Source organism: Pseudophryne corroboree, chromosome 5 (assembly GCF_028390025.1).
Source record: "Pseudophryne corroboree isolate aPseCor3 chromosome 5, aPseCor3.hap2, whole genome shotgun sequence".
Taxonomy (NCBI): Eukaryota; Metazoa; Chordata; class Amphibia; order Anura; family Myobatrachidae; genus Pseudophryne; species Pseudophryne corroboree.
The window spans coordinates 96,333,341-96,350,796 of NC_086448.1; the positions used below are offsets into that span (position 1 = coordinate 96,333,341).

At 47.6% G+C, this 17,456-nt stretch overlaps 1 protein-coding gene across 2 annotated transcripts in view; it reads left to right on the forward strand.

The window, feature by feature from the left end:
- The window catches only part of LOC134927267 (ATP-dependent translocase ABCB1-like), a 503,919-nt gene that overhangs the window by 272,271 nt on the left and 214,192 nt on the right, over positions 1–17,456 (forward strand). For both annotated transcript variants that reach the window (XM_063921477.1, XM_063921479.1), the window contains exons 12-15: positions 8,789–8,914; positions 9,116–9,319; positions 9,551–9,721; positions 10,085–10,246. In XM_063921477.1, the coding sequence (XP_063777547.1) occupies positions 8,789–8,914; positions 9,116–9,319; positions 9,551–9,721; positions 10,085–10,246 (663 nt within the window). The remainder of the gene's footprint in view (positions 1–8,788; positions 8,915–9,115; positions 9,320–9,550; positions 9,722–10,084; positions 10,247–17,456) is intronic.

A 17,456-nucleotide genomic window follows, 5' to 3' on the forward strand; every position in this document is an offset into this window, starting at 1 on the left:
TTCCGCAGGAGCCATGGGCACTTTAAGACTTTCCAGAGTGTGAACTGGCTCCTCCCTCTATGCTCCTCCTCCAGACCTCAGTTTAGAAAATGTGCCCAGGCAGACTGGTCGCACTCTAGTGGAGCTCTACTGAGTTCTACTAAAGACTTATTTAGGTTTTTTATTTTCAGGGAGACTGCTGGCAACAGTCTCCCTGCTTCGTGGGACTTAGGGGGGAGAAGTAGGAACCAACTTCCTAAAGAGTTTCATGGCTCTGCTTCTGCTGACAGGACACCATTAGCTCCTGAAGGGTACTGAACACAAGCTGCGGCTATGCGCTCACTCCCACAGCATGCCGTCACTTCCCCTACAGAGCCAGAAGACGGGTGTGTAGTGTAACCAGAGATCTGCAGAGAGGGACCTCCGGTCATCGTGACAGCTTAATGTACCGCGCAGCGGGTGGGAACGCTGCGCGAGCATGCTATCCACAACACAGTGCACAGCAGGGCGCGGGGGGGCGCTCTGGGCAGCATGAAACCTACTCTCACTGGCAAAATTTAGCATATGTTGTTGTGGCACAGTCCTACACCCCCGCCAGTATAAAAATTTGTAATGATTTCTGAGGAGAAATGCGACATTACAGGGGGCAGAGCTTCTTCCTCAGGCAGCCAGCATACTGTTCAGCGCCATTTTCTCCAGGCTGCTGCAGGGAAAGAAATGCTGATCCTACCCTCCACTTCTGAATCAAGTATCAGGGTGAAAAAGGGGTGGGGGGGAGTGTAAATTTGGTGCTCAATTATACTATTGGCATTATAAAAGCGCTAAGGATCTCTGTGTACAAATTACATGACATAGGGATTTTTTCCTTGGCGCTGAGTTGTGAGCTGGCAAATCCCTTTCTGTGTCCCTCTGACAGATTTTACTGTGGGTCTGTCCCCAATAAGCCCCAGAGTGTCTGTGGTGTAATTGTGCATGTGTGTGACATGTCTGAGGCAGGGAGCTCTTCCCCTGAGGGAGCCATTTTAGGGACACAGAGTTGTAATGTGGTGGCGCTGCCGGCACACCACGAGCCTGAATGGGTGAAAGAATTACGTGAAAGTGTGAATCAGATAAGTAAGAGATTGGATAACTCTGAGTCTCATGCAGAAAACTGGAGAAAATCCGTGGAAGACGTGATTTTTATTAATAGTTATGCTTTTTTATCCACAGGGGACCCCTCTGGGTCACAAAAAAGGTTATTTGCACAAGTAGTACAAACTAATACTGACACGGACTCGGATTCCTGTGTCGACACTAGTGACTTCAGGGGATTAGATCCAAAGTTAGCGAAAAACATTCAATACATGATTGTTGCTATTAAGGAGGTGTTAGAAGTTACGGAGCCCCCTCCTTTACCACATGAGAAGGCTTACTTTAATAAACAGTAGAAAATTGATGTAACTTTCACCGTATCTCATGAGCTGAACACTCTATTTGAGGGGGTCTGGACCAACCCTGAATAGAAATTTCAGATTCCCAAAAGAATTCAGGCAGCTTACCATTTCCCTGGAGAGGACAGGAAAAGGTGGGAGTCACCCCCCATTTTAGACAGTGCACTGTCACGGTTAACAATAAAGGTTATTCTCCCTGCGCCTGGGTCGACTTCACTAAAGGAGCAGGCAGACCGCAATTTAGAGACTACGTTGAAATCTATTTATGTGGCCAATGGGACACTACTCAGGCCTACCATTGCCTGTGAGTGGGTGAGTAGTGCTATTGAAAAGTGGTCAGAAAATTTGTCATCAGACATTGACACGATAGATAGAGAGAAGATACTCCTAACATTAGGTCATATCAAAGACGCTGCTGCATACATGCTGGAAGCCATGAAAGATATTGGTCTCTTGGGATCAAGAGCCGCTACCATGGCGATCTCAGCACGTAGGGCGTTGTGGATTCGCCAATGGAATGCTGATGCAGATTCCAAAAGGAATATGGAGGCTCTCCCGTATAAAGGCGAGGCCTTGTTTGGAGATGGGCTGGATGTCTTAGTTTCTGCGGCTACCGCAGGTAAGTCGACATTTTTGCCTAATGCTCCTGCGCCGGCGAAAAAGACACATCACTCTCAGATGCAGTCCTTTCGGCCCAATAAATACAAAAAGGGTAAAGGTTCCCCTTTCTTTGCGGGTAAAGGAAGGGGAAAAGGAAAAAAGTCTACAGCGTCTCCGGGATCACAGGAGCAGAAATCAACCTCTGCTTCTGTCAAATCTTCAGCATGACGCTGGGGCTCCCTGAGTCTGCTCAGGTGGGGGCACGTCTGAAATTCTTCAGTCAGATTTGGGTTCAATCTGGCCTGGACCAGTGGGTCTTACAAATAGTGTCCCACGGGTACAGGCTGGAGTTTCAAGACATTCCCCCATGCCGATTTTTTAATTCGGCCTTACCAGCTTCTATCCCAGACAGGGAAGTGGTATCAGCAGCAATACAAAAATTGTGTCAGGATCAAGTAATTGTCCTGGTTCCCTTGTCGCAACAAGGAGAAGGGTTTTATTCAAGCCTTTTCGTAGTTCCGAAGCCGGATGGCTCGGTCAGACCGATTCTGAATCTGAAAACACTGAATCTCTACCTGCAAAGGTTCAAATTCAAGATGGAATCTCTGAGGGCAGTGATTTCCAGTCTGGAGGAAGGGGACTTTATGGTGTCAGTGGACATAAAAGATGCCTACTTACAGATTTGCAGTGCAGGATTGTCATTACCAATTTCTCATACGTCCTAGAGGATGCTGGGTATGACATCAAGACCATGGGGTATAGACGGGATCCGCAGGAGACATGGGCACTCTAAAGACTTTTCTTTGGGTGTGAACCGGCTCCTCCCTCTATGCCCCTCCTCCATACCTCAGTTTTAGAAATGTGCCCAGGTCGACTGGATGCACTCTGAGGAGCTCTACTGAGTTTCTCTGAAAAGACTTATGTTAGGTTTTTATTTTCAGGAAGATCTGCTGGCATCAGACTCCCTGCTTCGTGGGACTGAGGGGGCAGAAGCAGAACCAACTTCCTCAGAGTTTCATAGCTCTGCTTCTGGCTGACAGGACACCATTAGCTCCTGAAGGGAACTGAACGCTAGCCATGTCTAGATGCTCACTTCCACAGCACGCCGTCACCTCCCTCACAGAGCCAGAAGTCAGAAGACAGGTGAGTATAAGAAGAATGATCTTCTATCAAGTAAGTGACGGCTGAGGTGCGGCGCGGCTGGTGGGAGCGCAGCGCGCCATTGCTGCCCTCACACACAGGCACTACAGGGTGCAGGGCGCGGGGGGGGGGGCGCCCTTGGCAGCAAGAAAAATACCTCAAAACTGGCTAAAAGGGGGCATAAGTTGCTGCTGGCACAGCCCTACCCCCGCCAGTATAAATATTTCAGTGTTTATATGAGTGTAAGAACGTGCCATTGCGGGGGCGAAGCTTCTTCCTCAGGCAGCCAGCACACTACTCAGTGCCATTTTCTCTCTCTCCTCAGGCTGCAGAGAACACGCTGGTCCTCTCCTCAACTTCTGACAAGTACAGGGTGCTATTGAGGGGGGGCACAAAGCGATTGTGGTGCATTTAATAGTGTGAATTACTGTTTAAAGGCGCTATTTGGCTGTGGACATTCTGTGTTCACAGGGAATACTGGCGCTGGAGTTGTGAACTGGCTGCTCCTATCCTGTGTACCTCTGACAGATTTCACTGTGGGTCTGTCCCCAAAATAAGTCCCAGTGTGTCTGTTGGTGTGCTGTACACGTGTGAGGCATGTCTGAGGCAGGGAGTTCCTCCCCGGAGGAAGCCATTTTAGGGACACAGAGTTGTAATGTGGTGGCGCTACCGGCACACCAAGAGCCTGCATGGGTGAAAGAGATATGTGACAGTATGCATCTGATTAACCGTAGATTAGATAAATCTGAATCTAAGGCTGCATGCTGGAGAAAATCTGTGGAAGATGTGATTTTTCAGGATGCTGTTATTCCTTATGCGGGCGGCCCCTCTGGGTCACATAAGAGACTATTTGCAAATGTTGTAAACACTGATACCGACACAGATTCTGACTCTTGTGCCGACGATAGTGAATCCAGAGAGATAGATCATAAATTGGCAAAAAAAAACAACAATATATGATTGTGGCTATAAGGGAAGTGTTGGAGGTTACAGAAACCACTCCTGTACCTCAGGAGAAGGCGTATTTATGTAAGGAAAAGAAGTCCAAAGTCACGTTCCCGCCTTCACACAAACTAAATGCTCTGTTTGAAGGGATGTGGGTGAATCCTGATAAAAGATTTCGTATTCCCAAAAGGATTCACATACAGTAGCTTACCCTTTCCCGGCTGAGGACAGGAAAAAGTGGGAGTCACCCCCTGTGTTAGACAGTGCACTTTCGAGGTTGACAAAGGTAATTCTCCCTGCTCCTAGCACGGCTTCTCTTAAAGAGCCGGCAGACCGCAAAATGGAAACGACATTGAAATCCATTTATGTTACCAATGGTACACTGATTAGGCCCACTATTGCCTGCGCATGGATGAGTCGCGCTATTGAAGAATGGTCAGAAAGCGTGTCATAAGAAATTGACATGATTGATAAAGATGAGATACTCCTTAAGTTAGGGAATATCAAGGACGCTGCCGCCTACATGCTGGAAGCAATGAAGGATATGAAGCAATGAAGTTCACAGGCCGCTACCATAGCAGTATCAGCTAGGCGGGCGTTGTGGATTCGCCAGTGGAATGCGGATGCAGATTCCAAAAGAAACATGGAGGCTCTCCCATATAAAGGTGAGGCCTTATTTGGCGATGGCCTGGATGCGTTAGTCTCAGCGGCTACCGCAGGTAAGTCGACATTTTTGCACTCTGCGCCTGCACTGGCAAAAAAGACCTATCACCCGCAAATGCAGTCCTTTCGGCCCAATAAATACAAAAAGACGAGAGGTTCCCCCTTCTTTGCAGGTAGGGGAAGGGGAAAGAAGCCCACAGCGGCTCCAGGTTCCCATGAGCAGAAGTCTACCCCTACTTCTGCCAAATCCCCAGCATGACGCTGGAGCTCCCTTGTGGGAGGCCGCTCGGGTGGGGGCATGTCTCAAACTCTTCAGCCAGGATTGGATTCTGTCTGGGCTGGATCCCTGGGTGTTGCAAATAGTATCCCAGGGGTACAAGCTGGAGTTTCAAGACGTTCCCCCATGCTGATTTTTCAAATCGACCTTGCCAGTTTCTCCGTCAGAAAGAGAAGCAGTAACAGCGGCAATCCAAAAATTATGTCAAGACCAGGTCATAGTCCTGGTACCGTTGTCAAAACAAGGGAGGGGTTTTTATTCCAGCCTCTTTGTGGTTCCGAAGCCGGATGGCTCGGTCAGACCGATCCTAAATCTAAAGGATCTGAATTGTTACCTAAAAAGGTTCAGGTTCAAGATGGAATCACTTCGGGTAGTGATTGCCAGTCTGGAGGAGAGGGACTACTTGGTGTCGGTGGACATAAAGGATGCTTACCTGCAAGTTCCCATTTATCCTCCTCACCAAGCAAACTTCCTCAGCTGACACGATCTCTATCCAGGAGAATGGGGCCTCCACCAAGAAGTCTTCGCAGAGGTTACAGGTCTTTGGGGAGTTCCTCAAGTAGACATGATGGCATCTCGTCTCAACAAGAAGCTTCAGAGATATTGTTCCAGGTCGAGAGACCCTCAAGCAATAGCAGTGGATGCACTTGTGACCCGCTGGGTTTTTCGGTCTGTGTATGTCTTCCCTCCACTTCCACTAATACCAAAAGTTCTCAAGATCATAAGAAGAACAGGAGTTCGAGCGATGCTCATTGTCCCAGACTGGCCAAGGAGGGCTTGGTATCCGGATCTTCAGGAGTTGCTCATAGAAGATCCTCGGCCTCTTCCTTTTCATGAGGACCTGCTGCAGCAGGGGCCGTGAGTGTATCAAGACTTACCGCGGCTACGTATGACGGCATGGCTGTTGAGCGCCGGATCCTAGCCCGAAAGGGTATTCCCAAGGAAGTCATTCCCACTCTTATTCAGGTCAGGATAGGAGTAACGTCTAGACATTACCACCGTATTTGGAGAAAATATGTATCTTGGTGTGAAACCAAGAAGGCTCCAATGGAAGAGTTTCAGTTAGGACGTTTTCTCCATTTTCTTCTGGCGGGTGTGGATGCTGGCTTACGATTAGGTTCCATCAAGGTCCAGATTTCGGCCTTGTCCGTTTTCTTCCAGAAACAATTGGCCCTTACTTGATCTTCCATGAAGATAGAGCTGAACTAAGAACTCGTCAGCAATTTCTTCCAAAGGTGGTTTCTGCTTTCCATGTAAACCAACCTATTGTGGTGCCAGTGGCTACTGACACCTTCGCGGCTTTGAAGTCTCTGGATGTAGTTAGAGCTTTGAGAATTTATGTCGCAAGAACAGCTCGGATACGGAAAACTGAGGCTCTGTTTGTCCTGTATGTTCCCAACAAGATTGGGTGTCCTGCTTCTAAGCAGACGATTGCGCTCTGGATCAGAGGTACGATTCAGCACGCTCATTCCACGGCAGGATTGCCGATACCGAATTCGGTAAATGCCCATTCTACAAGAAAGGTGGGCTCATCCTGGGCGGCTGCCGGGGGGGGGTCTCGACATTACAGCTTTGCCGAGCAGCTGCTTGGTCAGGGACAAACACGTTTGCTAAGTTTTACAAGTTTGACACCTTGGCCGCTGATAACCTAAAGTTTGGTCAATCGGTTCTGCAGGGACATCCGCACTCTCCCGCCCGTACTGGAGCTTTGGTATAACACCATGGTACTAAAGTGGACCCCAGCATCCTCTAGGACGTATGAGAAAACAGGATTTTAATACCTACCGGTAAAAACTTTTCTCCTAGTCCGTAGAGAATGCTGGGCACCCAACCCAGTGCGTACTTTACCTGCAGTAGTTATTTTGTTATAGTTTTACACAGGTATTGTGTTAAAATTGTTTTCAGCACGTTGCTGCAATGGTCATGCTCGTTGGCATGTGTTATGTTGAATGCCATGTTGTGCGGCATGGTTGAAGTGTGAGCTGGTATGAATCTCACCATTAACTTAAAAGTAAATCCTTTTCTCGAAATGTCAGTCTCCCTGGGCACAGTTCCTATACTGAGGTCTGGAGGAGGGGCATAGAGGGAGGAGCCAGTTCACACTCTGGAAAAGTCTTAAAGTGCCCGTGGCTCCTGCGGAACCGTCTATACCCCATGGTACTAAAGTGGACCCCAGCATCATCTACGGACTAGGAGAAAAGGATTTACCGGTAGGTCTTAAAATCCTGTTTTCTTAAGTCTTTAAAATTACACTGTATAGTAAAAAAAATTGTGATTTTTAGGTACTTACCTAAAGCATACTGGTATCCGGTCTCTATGTCGACAAGACTAAGGTTGACAGTGTCTAGGTCGACCACTAATGGTCGACAGTAACTAGGTCAACAGGGTTTCTAGGTCGACAGGGTTTCTAGCTCGACAGGTCAAAAGGTCAACATGAGGTTTTTTTGGGTTTTTTTTTAACTATTTCATACTTTATGATCCACGTGGACTAAGATTGGGAAGCGAGCCATGCGAGGGGACATGGTGCACTAATTGGGGTTCCCAGTCACTGTACAGCGAAAACAACATAAAAAAAGGATTAAAAAACTCATGTCGACCTTTTGACCTAGACAATGTCGACCTAGAGACCCTATCAGCCTAGAATACCTGTCGACCTAATTACTGTCAACCAATAGTGGTCGACCTAGACACTGTCGACCTAAGTGTGGTCGACCTTCAATACCACACCCAGCATACCCACCACCTATACTTAGTGGATGTCACCATTTTGTTACCTTAAACAATGTTTATGAAAATGAATTCTATCCATTTTACTAGTAACTAGTAACATTGTAGAGAACATTATATAGGGAGTTCAGGATGTCCCTCTGTAGTGAATGCTGTCTCATCTGCAGCTGTGGGAGGCCAGAGAGGGACAACTCTTAATGTAGGTAAGTACATAACAAATTCTGTTTTATTTTCACGTAATAAAGTGTTGTCACATTACTTAGCACACATTGCCGGCGGTGAGGCTTGCTTAGCACACAGTCACTGAGAAGGAACTTTTTGAACTACCTGTACATCTGTGTTTTCACTAGTTCCTAGTGAATTGTTACAATTATCATGAACATTGGGGGTCATTCCGAGTTGTTCGCTCGCTAGCAGATTTTAGCAGCATTGTACACGCTAGGCCGCCGCCCTCTGGGAGTGTATCTTAGCTTAGCAGAATTGCGAACGAAAGATTAGCAGAATTGCGAATAGAAATTTCTTAGCAGTTTCTGAGTAGCTCCAGACCTACTCACAGATTGCGATCAGCTCAGGCCGTTTCGTTCCTGGTTTGACGTCACAAACACGCCCTGCGTTCGGCCAGCCACTCCCCCGTTTCTTCAGACACTCCCGCGTTTTTCCCTGTCAAGCCTGCGTTTTTCCGCACACTCCCAGAAAATGGCCAGTTTCCGCCCAGAAACACCCACTTCCTGTCAATCACACTCCGATCACTTCAACGATGAAAAATCTTCGTTCGGACGTGAGTAAAGCTACTAAGTTTTGTGCTAAAATACTAACCGCATGCGCACTGCGTACCATGCGCATGCGCATTTTTGCCTTAATCGCTCCGTTGCGAAAATCAGCAACGAGCGAACAACTCGGAATGACCCCCATTGCTTCATCCTATAAGCTTTGTGGCTCCCCTGTGTGTGGGCACTAGGTACACTTAACTACAGACATGAGCTCGTGTCTGTCTTGCGTGTCTAATTAGAAATTTCTCTCATTGAAGGTTTTGAAAGGCTTGAATCTTAAAGTACCTACTGGTAAGACTGTAGCCTTAGTAGGGAGCAGTGGTTGTGGCAAGAGTACAACAGTCCAGCTCATCCAAAGGTTCTATGACCCAGAGGAAGGCTCGGTAAGTTCGCTTGTCATACTTTTTTAAACACCGAATACTTGCCTAAAAATTATAGCAATATGCGTATTTTCTTCAATGTTACTGTCAAAATGCATGAAAGTAACAGAATTTGCCAAAGTAGAGTTAAAGTTTTTTCTTTTGTGCTAATCTTAGTTGGTTCTGATAAATATGCTTTATTTTAAACATGTCTTTTCCTGATAGATCACTATTGATGGGCAGGACATTCGCAATCTAAATACCAGGTACTTAAGAGAGATGATTGGGGTGGTGAGCCAAGAACCCATTCTGTTTGACACCACGATTGCTGAGAATATCCGCTACGGCCGGGAAGATGTCACGATGGAGGAAATTGAACGAGCCACCAAGGAAGCAAATGCCTACCACTTTATCATGAAGCTTCCCGACGTAAGCAATGTTTTATACTATTTTTTTAAATCTAGAAATATGTATTCTGCTGATAGTCACAGTGATATTATGGACTTCTGTGGCCGGTATGTGGGCTAGTAACCTTTTAATTCATTACTATTTCAATAATAAGAGCTATGCATTTTTAGTATACAGTAATATTTGATCAAGTAGACTGGTTACTGTACATCATCTAAGTCCTTGTTAAGTGACGTAAATATGTATTTACAGAAATACGAGACCCTGGTGGGAGAGAGAGGAGCGCAGTTAAGTGGGGGCCAGAAGCAGAGGATCGCTATCGCACGGGCGCTGGTTCGCAACCCCAAAATTCTCCTTCTTGACGAAGCCACCTCTGCGCTGGACACTGAGAGTGAATCCGTTGTACAGGCAGCTCTGGATAAGGTATTACAGTAGATCATGGATTTAAATAAATGTGGTAAATAAAGGTCTTACTGTGCAGCATTACATGTCTGCATCACCCATAACGTCTCACCAGTGGTCATAGTGGCTTGTATAAAGTTGATCTGAATCCTCAGTTACATTTATTTGAAGTCTTCTCAATTTTTTCATACACCCAAAATATTGATGTATTGTGGATTTCTTAAATTCTACAAAGGTGTTCTAATCTGATTGTATGGAAACCAATTATCCTTCATACGGTCACATGGGACAATCCTCACTCTCTAGTAGGTTCTCTGTCACCATCATCAGTTGGGAACCTCAGATCAAGTTCAGCTAACCAGAAGATCTTCCTTTTATTTATAGGCTAGGGAAGGCCGGACCACCATCGTCATTGCCCACCGCTTGTCAACAATTCGAAATGCAGACACTATTGCTGGATTTCGTGAGGGTTTTATTGTGGAGCAAGGAAGCCACAGTGAACTCATGCAGAGAGAAGGAATTTACTATAAACTGGTCACCATGCAGGTAGGTGGAACATTAATCAGAGAGTACAACAGTAATACAGACCTGTAAGAAACCTGCCTGGTATATATATTTTGTGCTGCTACACGTTTGGCAGGAATCCTCAAGAATATTATGGATCCGGTGTGGTCAGTGGTGGTTTGGCACTGGTTACTTCTGAGGTGTGGAGCCCCGTAATGCACGCTTTCTCCTTGGACTCCCACAAGGATAAAATAAGAATTTACTCACCGGTAATTCTATTTCTCGTAGTCCGTAGTGGATGCTGGGGACTCCGTAAGGACCATGGGGAATAGACGGGCTCCGCAGGAGACTGGGCACTCTAAAGAAAGATTAGGTACTATCTGGTGTTCACTGGCTCCTCCCTCTATGCCCCTCCTCCAGACCTCAGTTAAGGAAACTGTGCCCGGAAGAGCTGACATTACAAGAAAAGGATTTGGAATCCAGGGTAAGACTCATACCAGCCACACCAATCACACCGTACAACTTGTGATAACCTTACCCAGTTGACAGTATGAACAACAACTGAGCATCACTCAAAAGGATGCCACATAACAATAACCCTTTATTAAGCAATAACTATATACATGTATTGCAGAAAGTCCGCACTTGGGACGGGCGCCCAGCATCCACTACGGACTACGAGAAATAGAATTACCGGTGAGTAAATTCTTATTTTCTCTGACGTCCTAGTGGATGCTGGGGACTCCGTAAGGACCATGGGGATTATTCCAAAGCTCCCAAACGGGCGGGAGAGTGCGGATGACTCTGCAGCACCGCATGGGCAAACACAAAAGGTCCTCCTCAGCCAGGGTATCAAACTTGTAGAATTTTGCAAATGTGTTTGAACCCGACCAAGTAGCAGCTCGGCAAAGCTGCAATGCCGAGACCCCTCGGGCAGCCGCCCAAGAAGAACCCACCTTCCTTGTGGAATGGGCTTTTACTGATTTTGGATGCGGCAACCCAGCCGCACAATGATCCTGCTGAATCGCGTTACAGATCCAGCTAGCAATAGTTTGCTTTGAAGCCGGAGCACCCAGCTTGATGGATGCACACAGGATAAACAGCGAGTCAGTTTTCCTGACTCCAGCCGTTCTGGATACATAAATCTTCAAAGCCCGGACTACGTCCAGCCACTTGGAGTCCTCCAAGTCACGAGTAGCCGCAGGCACCACAATAGGTTGGTTCAAATGAAAAGATGATACCACCCTTGGCAGGAATTTCGGACGAGTCCGCAATTCTGCCCTGTCCATATGGAAAACCAGGTAGTGGCTTTTACCTGACAAAGCCGCCAATTCTGACACACGCCTAGCCGAGGCTAAGGCCAACAGCATGACCACTTTCCACGTGAGATACTTGAGCTCCACGGTCTTCAGTGGCTCAAACCCGTGGGATTTCAGGAAACTCAACACCACGTTAAGATCCTAAGGCGCCACTGGTGGCACAAAAGGGGGGCTGAATATGCAGCACTCCATTAACAAACGTCTGAACCTCAGGCAGTGAAGCCAGTTCTTTTTGAAAGAAAATGGATAGGGCTGAAATCTGGACCTGTATGGACCCAAATTTTAGGCCCATAGTCACTCCTGACTGTAGGAAGTGTAGGAATCGACCCAGCTGGAATTCCTCTGTAGGGGCCTTCCTGGCCTCACAGCAATCAACATATTTTCGCCATATACAGTGATAATGCTTCGCTGTCACGCCCTTCCTAGCCTTTATCAGCGTAGGAATAACTGCATCCGGAATGCCTTTTTCCGCTAGGATCCGGCGTTCAACCGCCATGCCGTTAAACACAGCCGCGGTAAGTCTTGGAACAGACAGGGCCCCTGTTGTAACAGGTCCTGTCTGAGAGGCAGAGGCCATGGGTCCTCTGTGAGCATTTCTTGCAGTTCCGGGTACCAAGTCCTTCTTGGCCAATCCGGAGCAATGAATATTGTTCTCACTCCTCTTTTTCTTACAATTCTCAGCACCTTTGGTATGAGAGGAAGAGGAGGAAAAACATAGACCGACTGGAACACCCACGGTGTTACTAGTGCGGCCACAGCTATCGCCTGAGGGTCCCTTGACCTGGCGTAATACCTTTTTAGCCTTTTGTTGAGGCGGGACGCCATCATGTCCACCTGTGGCAGTTCCCACCAATTTGCAATCTGCATGAAGACTTCCTGATGAAGTCCCCACTCTCCCGGGTGGAGGTCGTGCCTGCTGAGGAAGTCCGCTTCCCAGTTGTCCACTCCCGGAATGAACACTGCTGACAGTGCGCTTACGTGATTCTCCGCCCAGCGAAGAATTCTGGTGGCTTCTACCATCGCCACCCTGCTCCTTGTGCCGCCTTGGCGGTTTACATGAGCCACTGCGGTCTGACTGGATCAGAACCGGTTGGTCGCGAAGCAGGATCTCCGCTTGACTTAGGGCGTTGTATATGGCCCTTAGTTGATGTGAAGGCAAGTCACCTGACTTGACCACAGCCCCTGGAAATTTCTTCCCTGTGTGACTGCCCCCCACCCTCGGAGGCTTGCATCCGTGGTCACCAGGACCCAGTCCTGAATGCCGAATCTGCGACCTTCGAGAAGGTGAGCACTCTGCCGCCACCACAGGAGAGACACCCTGGCCCTGGGGGGCTAGGGTGATTAACCGATGGATCTGAAGATGTTATCCGGACCATTTGTCCAGTAAGTCCCATTGGAAGGACCTCGTATGGAACCTGGCGAAGGGAATGGCCTCGTATGAGGCCACCCTCCTTCCCAGGACTCGAGTGCAGTGATGCACTGACCCCTGTTTTGGTTTTAATAGATTCCTGACCAGTGTCACGAGCTCCTGAGCTCTCTCTTTTGGGAGAGAACCCTTTTCAGGTCTGTGTCTAGGATCATGCCTAGGAAAAGCAGATGAGTTGTAAGAACCCACTGCGACTTTGGAATATATGGAATCCAGCCGTGTTGCCATTACACTTCCAGAGAAAGTGATACGCTGTTCAGCAACTGCTCTCTTGATCTCGCTTTTATGAGGAGATCGTCCAAGTACGTGATAATAGCGACACCTTGCTTCCGCAGGAGCACCATCATTTCCGCCATTACCTTGGTGAACATTCTCAAGGCCGTGGAGAGACCAAACGGCAACCTCTGAAATTGGTAATGACAATCCCGTACCGTAATTCTGAGGTACGCCTGATGAGGTGGATAAATGGGGACCTGAAGGTATGCATCCTTTATGTCACGAGTCACCTTTCAGGCTTGCACTGACCGCTCTTAGCGATTCCAACTTGAACCTTTTCAGGTATATGTTCAGGGATTTTAAATTCAATATGGGTCCGACCGAACCGTCAGGTTACAGGACTACAACATGGTCGAATAATAACCCCTCCTTGTTGAAGGAGGGGAACCTTGACCACCGCCTGTTGAAGAAACAATTTGTGAATTGCAGTTAACACTGTTTCCCTCTCGTGGGGGGAAGCCGGCAGGGCCGTCGGTGAGGGGGCATCTTCTCAAAGTCCAGCTTATATCCCTGAGACACAATATCGATCGCCCAGGGATCTAACAAGGAGTGAACCCACTTGTGGCTGAACTTACGAAGGCGTGCCCCCACCGGGCCTAGCTCCGCCTGTGGAGCCCCAGCGACATGCGGTGGATTTTTGTAGAGGCCGGGGAGGACTTCTGTTCCTGGGAACTAGCTGTGTTGTGCAGCTTCTTTCCTCTGCCGCCGCCTCTGGCAAGAAAGGACGCACCTCGGACTTTCTTGTTTCTTTATTCGAAAGGCTGCATTTGATAATGTCGTGCTTTCCTAGGCTGTGCAGGAATATAAGGCAAAATATTAGAATTTACCAGCTAAAGCTGCGGAGAGCAGGTCCGAGAACCCTTCTCCACACAATCCTAAGCCTTCCATATGCCTCTTAAGTCGGCATCATCTGTCCATTGCATATTCTACAGGACACGTCAAGCAGAAATCGACATAGCTTTGACTCCAGGACCCAGTATACTCATGTCTCTTTTTGCATGTTTTATATATATATATATATCTATCTCTTAAGACAGCATCTTCAATATGTATATATCTATATATATATATATATATACATATATATATATATATATATATATCTATATGCTTACTAGGGTCTCAATCTCTGCTGATAAGGTACCTGTCCACGCTGCTACAGCGCTATAAACCCATGCCGACACAATCGCCAGTCTGAGTAGTGTACTAGAATGTGCACGCTATCTGTAGGATCCCTGAGAACAGCTAGTGCTACCGTCTGGGCAAACGTGACACCCTAGGGGAAGATTCCCATCACATCCTGGCCCTAGTGGGGAAAGGATACTGCCTGAGAATTCCTTGTGGGAAGCTGCAGTTTCTTGTCTGGAGATTCCCGCCCTTTTTCCTCATGAGAGGAGGGAAATTTACCTCAGCTTTCTTCCCCTTAACATGTGTACCCTTGTGTCAGGGACAAATGAGTCATCAGTGATATGCAAATCATCTTTTATTACAATAATCATATATTGAATACCTTTCAGCCATTTTGGCTGTAACTTTGCATTATCGTAGTCGACACTAGAGTCAAACTCCGTGTCGATATCAGTGTTTATTATTTTGGATAGTGAGCATTGTGAGACTCTGAAGGTCTCTGTGACATAGGGACAGACATAGGTAGATTTCCTGTCTGTTCTCTAATCTTTTGTGCAATAAATTCACCTTACCACTTACACATATCCAAACAGGTGTCGGCGTTGTCGACGGAGATACCCTCTCACACACATATTTTCTCTATCTCCTCCTTAGGGGAGCCTTTTACCTCAGAGATGTCGACACACGCGTACCGACACACCACACACACAGGGGATGCTCTATTTGAAGACAGTTCCCCCACAAGGCCCTTTGGAGAGACAGAGAGAGAGTATGCCAGCACACACCCCAGCGCTATATAACCCAGGGAGTACACTACAACTCAGTGTTTACCCAGTAGCTGCTGTATATACAAATTTGCGCCTACATTTATGTGCCCCCCCCTCTTTTCACCCTTTGTGTATCTGGATACTGCAGGGGAGAGCCTGGGGAGCTTCTTTCCAGCGGAGCTGTGAATAGAAAATGGCGCTGGTGTGCTGAGGAAGAAGGCCCCGCCCCCTCAGCGGCAGGCTTCTGTCCCGCTTTCTGTGTGAAAAAATGGCGGGGTTTTTTACATATATACAGTGCCTGACTGTATATATGTATTTTATGCCAAAAAGGTACTGCAATTGCTGCCCAGGGCGCTCCCCCCCAGCGCCCTGCACCCTACAGTGACCAGAGTGTGAAAGTGTGCTGGGAGCAATGGCGCACAGCTGCGGTGCTGTGCGCTACCTTAAATGAAGACAGGAGTCTTCTGCCGCCGATTTCGCCGTCTTCAAGCTTCTGTTCTTCTGGCTCTGCGAGGGGGCCGGCGGCGCGGCTCCGGGAACGGACGATCGAGGACAGGTGCCTGTGTTCGAACCCTCTGGAGCTAATGGTGTCCAGTAGCCTAAGAAGCGCAACCTAGCTGCAGATAGGTAGGTTTGCTTCTCTCCCCTCAGTCCCACGTAGCAGTGAGTCTGTTGCCAGCAGAAGCTCACTGAAAATAAAAAACCTAACAAATACTTTCTTTTACTAGCAGGCTCAGGAGAGCCCACTAGGAGCACCCAGCTCTGGCCGGGCACAGATTCTAACTGAGGTCTGGAGGAGGGGCATAGAGGGAGGAGCCAGTGCACACCAGATAGTACCTAATCTTTCTTTAGAGTGCCCAGTCTCCTGCGGAGCCCGTCTATTCCCCATGGTCCTTACGGAGTCCCCAGCATCCACTAGGACGTCAGAGAAATTGGATTTACTGCTGACACCACAGAAGTCATAGCCTTCCGAGTAAGCACCAGAGTGACCATCAGGAAAGTGTTTGATAAGGAGGATGTACAGATAGTTAAAGTGAGGCACAAGGTACTTGGATAGAGACACTGAGTCTTGGAGTAGTTGAGGTGACATAGTAAACTGGAAGTGGAAATGCCAGAGAACAATATGTTAGAGTTTATGGAGGCACAGGGTGCCTGGAGTGCTGTGAGTGACTGCTGAGAATGATTGCTTGAGGCACTAAGAGACTAGAGGATACCATGGCATCCTAAAATGAAGCATGAGGCACATGGAGTTTTGAGGTAGTTTAGGTGAACATAAGGAGTCTTGAGTCACCAGAAGAACTGAAGATAGTGCAGGTGAATGTAATGAGACACAAGACACCAAGAGGTCTGAAGATAGTACAGTTGGACTGCGGTGAAGCTCTAGAAGAGCTACGGAACAGTATTCCATATTGGGAACACAAGGATCCCAGACAGTGAAAGGGTCTGACTGCAAGTAGTACAAAACTGCAGTAAGTTATGGAAAAGAATGGAGGCCCATTGCACGGGAGTAGCAACAAAATGGGGAACATGGCAGCGTGAACGGAGGCGTGGCGGGGAAGTGATCGGGGCAGCTGCGTGATGTCACACGCAGCCACCACGATCACAAAGATGGCGGCGGGCCTCCTGCGCTGGCAGGAAGCATTCCCTAATTTATACGAACAAGCAGAAATTGTGATGCGATTGCAATTTCTGCTTCATCGAGGAGGGCGAGGCGGTCAGCAAGCTGCTACAGTACTTAGCACAATTGCAATCCAACCTGAACCAGGCCCATAGTCTGATGTCAGTGTTCACCTGATTAAAGTTTTAAAAGAGACTTGTAATCCTACATGTCATCATTAAAGGGAGCTCTCTAGGAGAAAGAACCAGCAGCCCCTCCAGATGAGGTCATGAGTGGAGTCAAGATCACTAAAGAAACACATGAAGCGTGGAGTCCATGCCCCACGCCGCAGACAGAGTGAGCTGGACTCCAAATCTGCTGACTCCGGCTCCAACATGAAGCTCTATTGTAGACAGTAGTGGGACCTAGAGATGAGCGCCGGAAATTTTTCGGGTTTTGTGTTTTGGTTTTGGGTTCGGTTCCGCGGCCGTGTTTTGGGTTCGACCGCGTTTTGGCAAAACCTCACCGAATTTTTTTTGTCGGATTCGGGTGTGTTTTGGATTCGGGTGTTTTTTTCAAAAAACACTACAAAACAGCTTAAATCATAGAATTTGGGGGTCATTTTGATCCCAAAGTATTATTAACCTCAAAAACCATAATTTACACTCATTTTCAGTCTATTCTGAATACCTCACACCTCACAATATTATTTTTAGTCCTAAAATTTGCACCTAGGTCG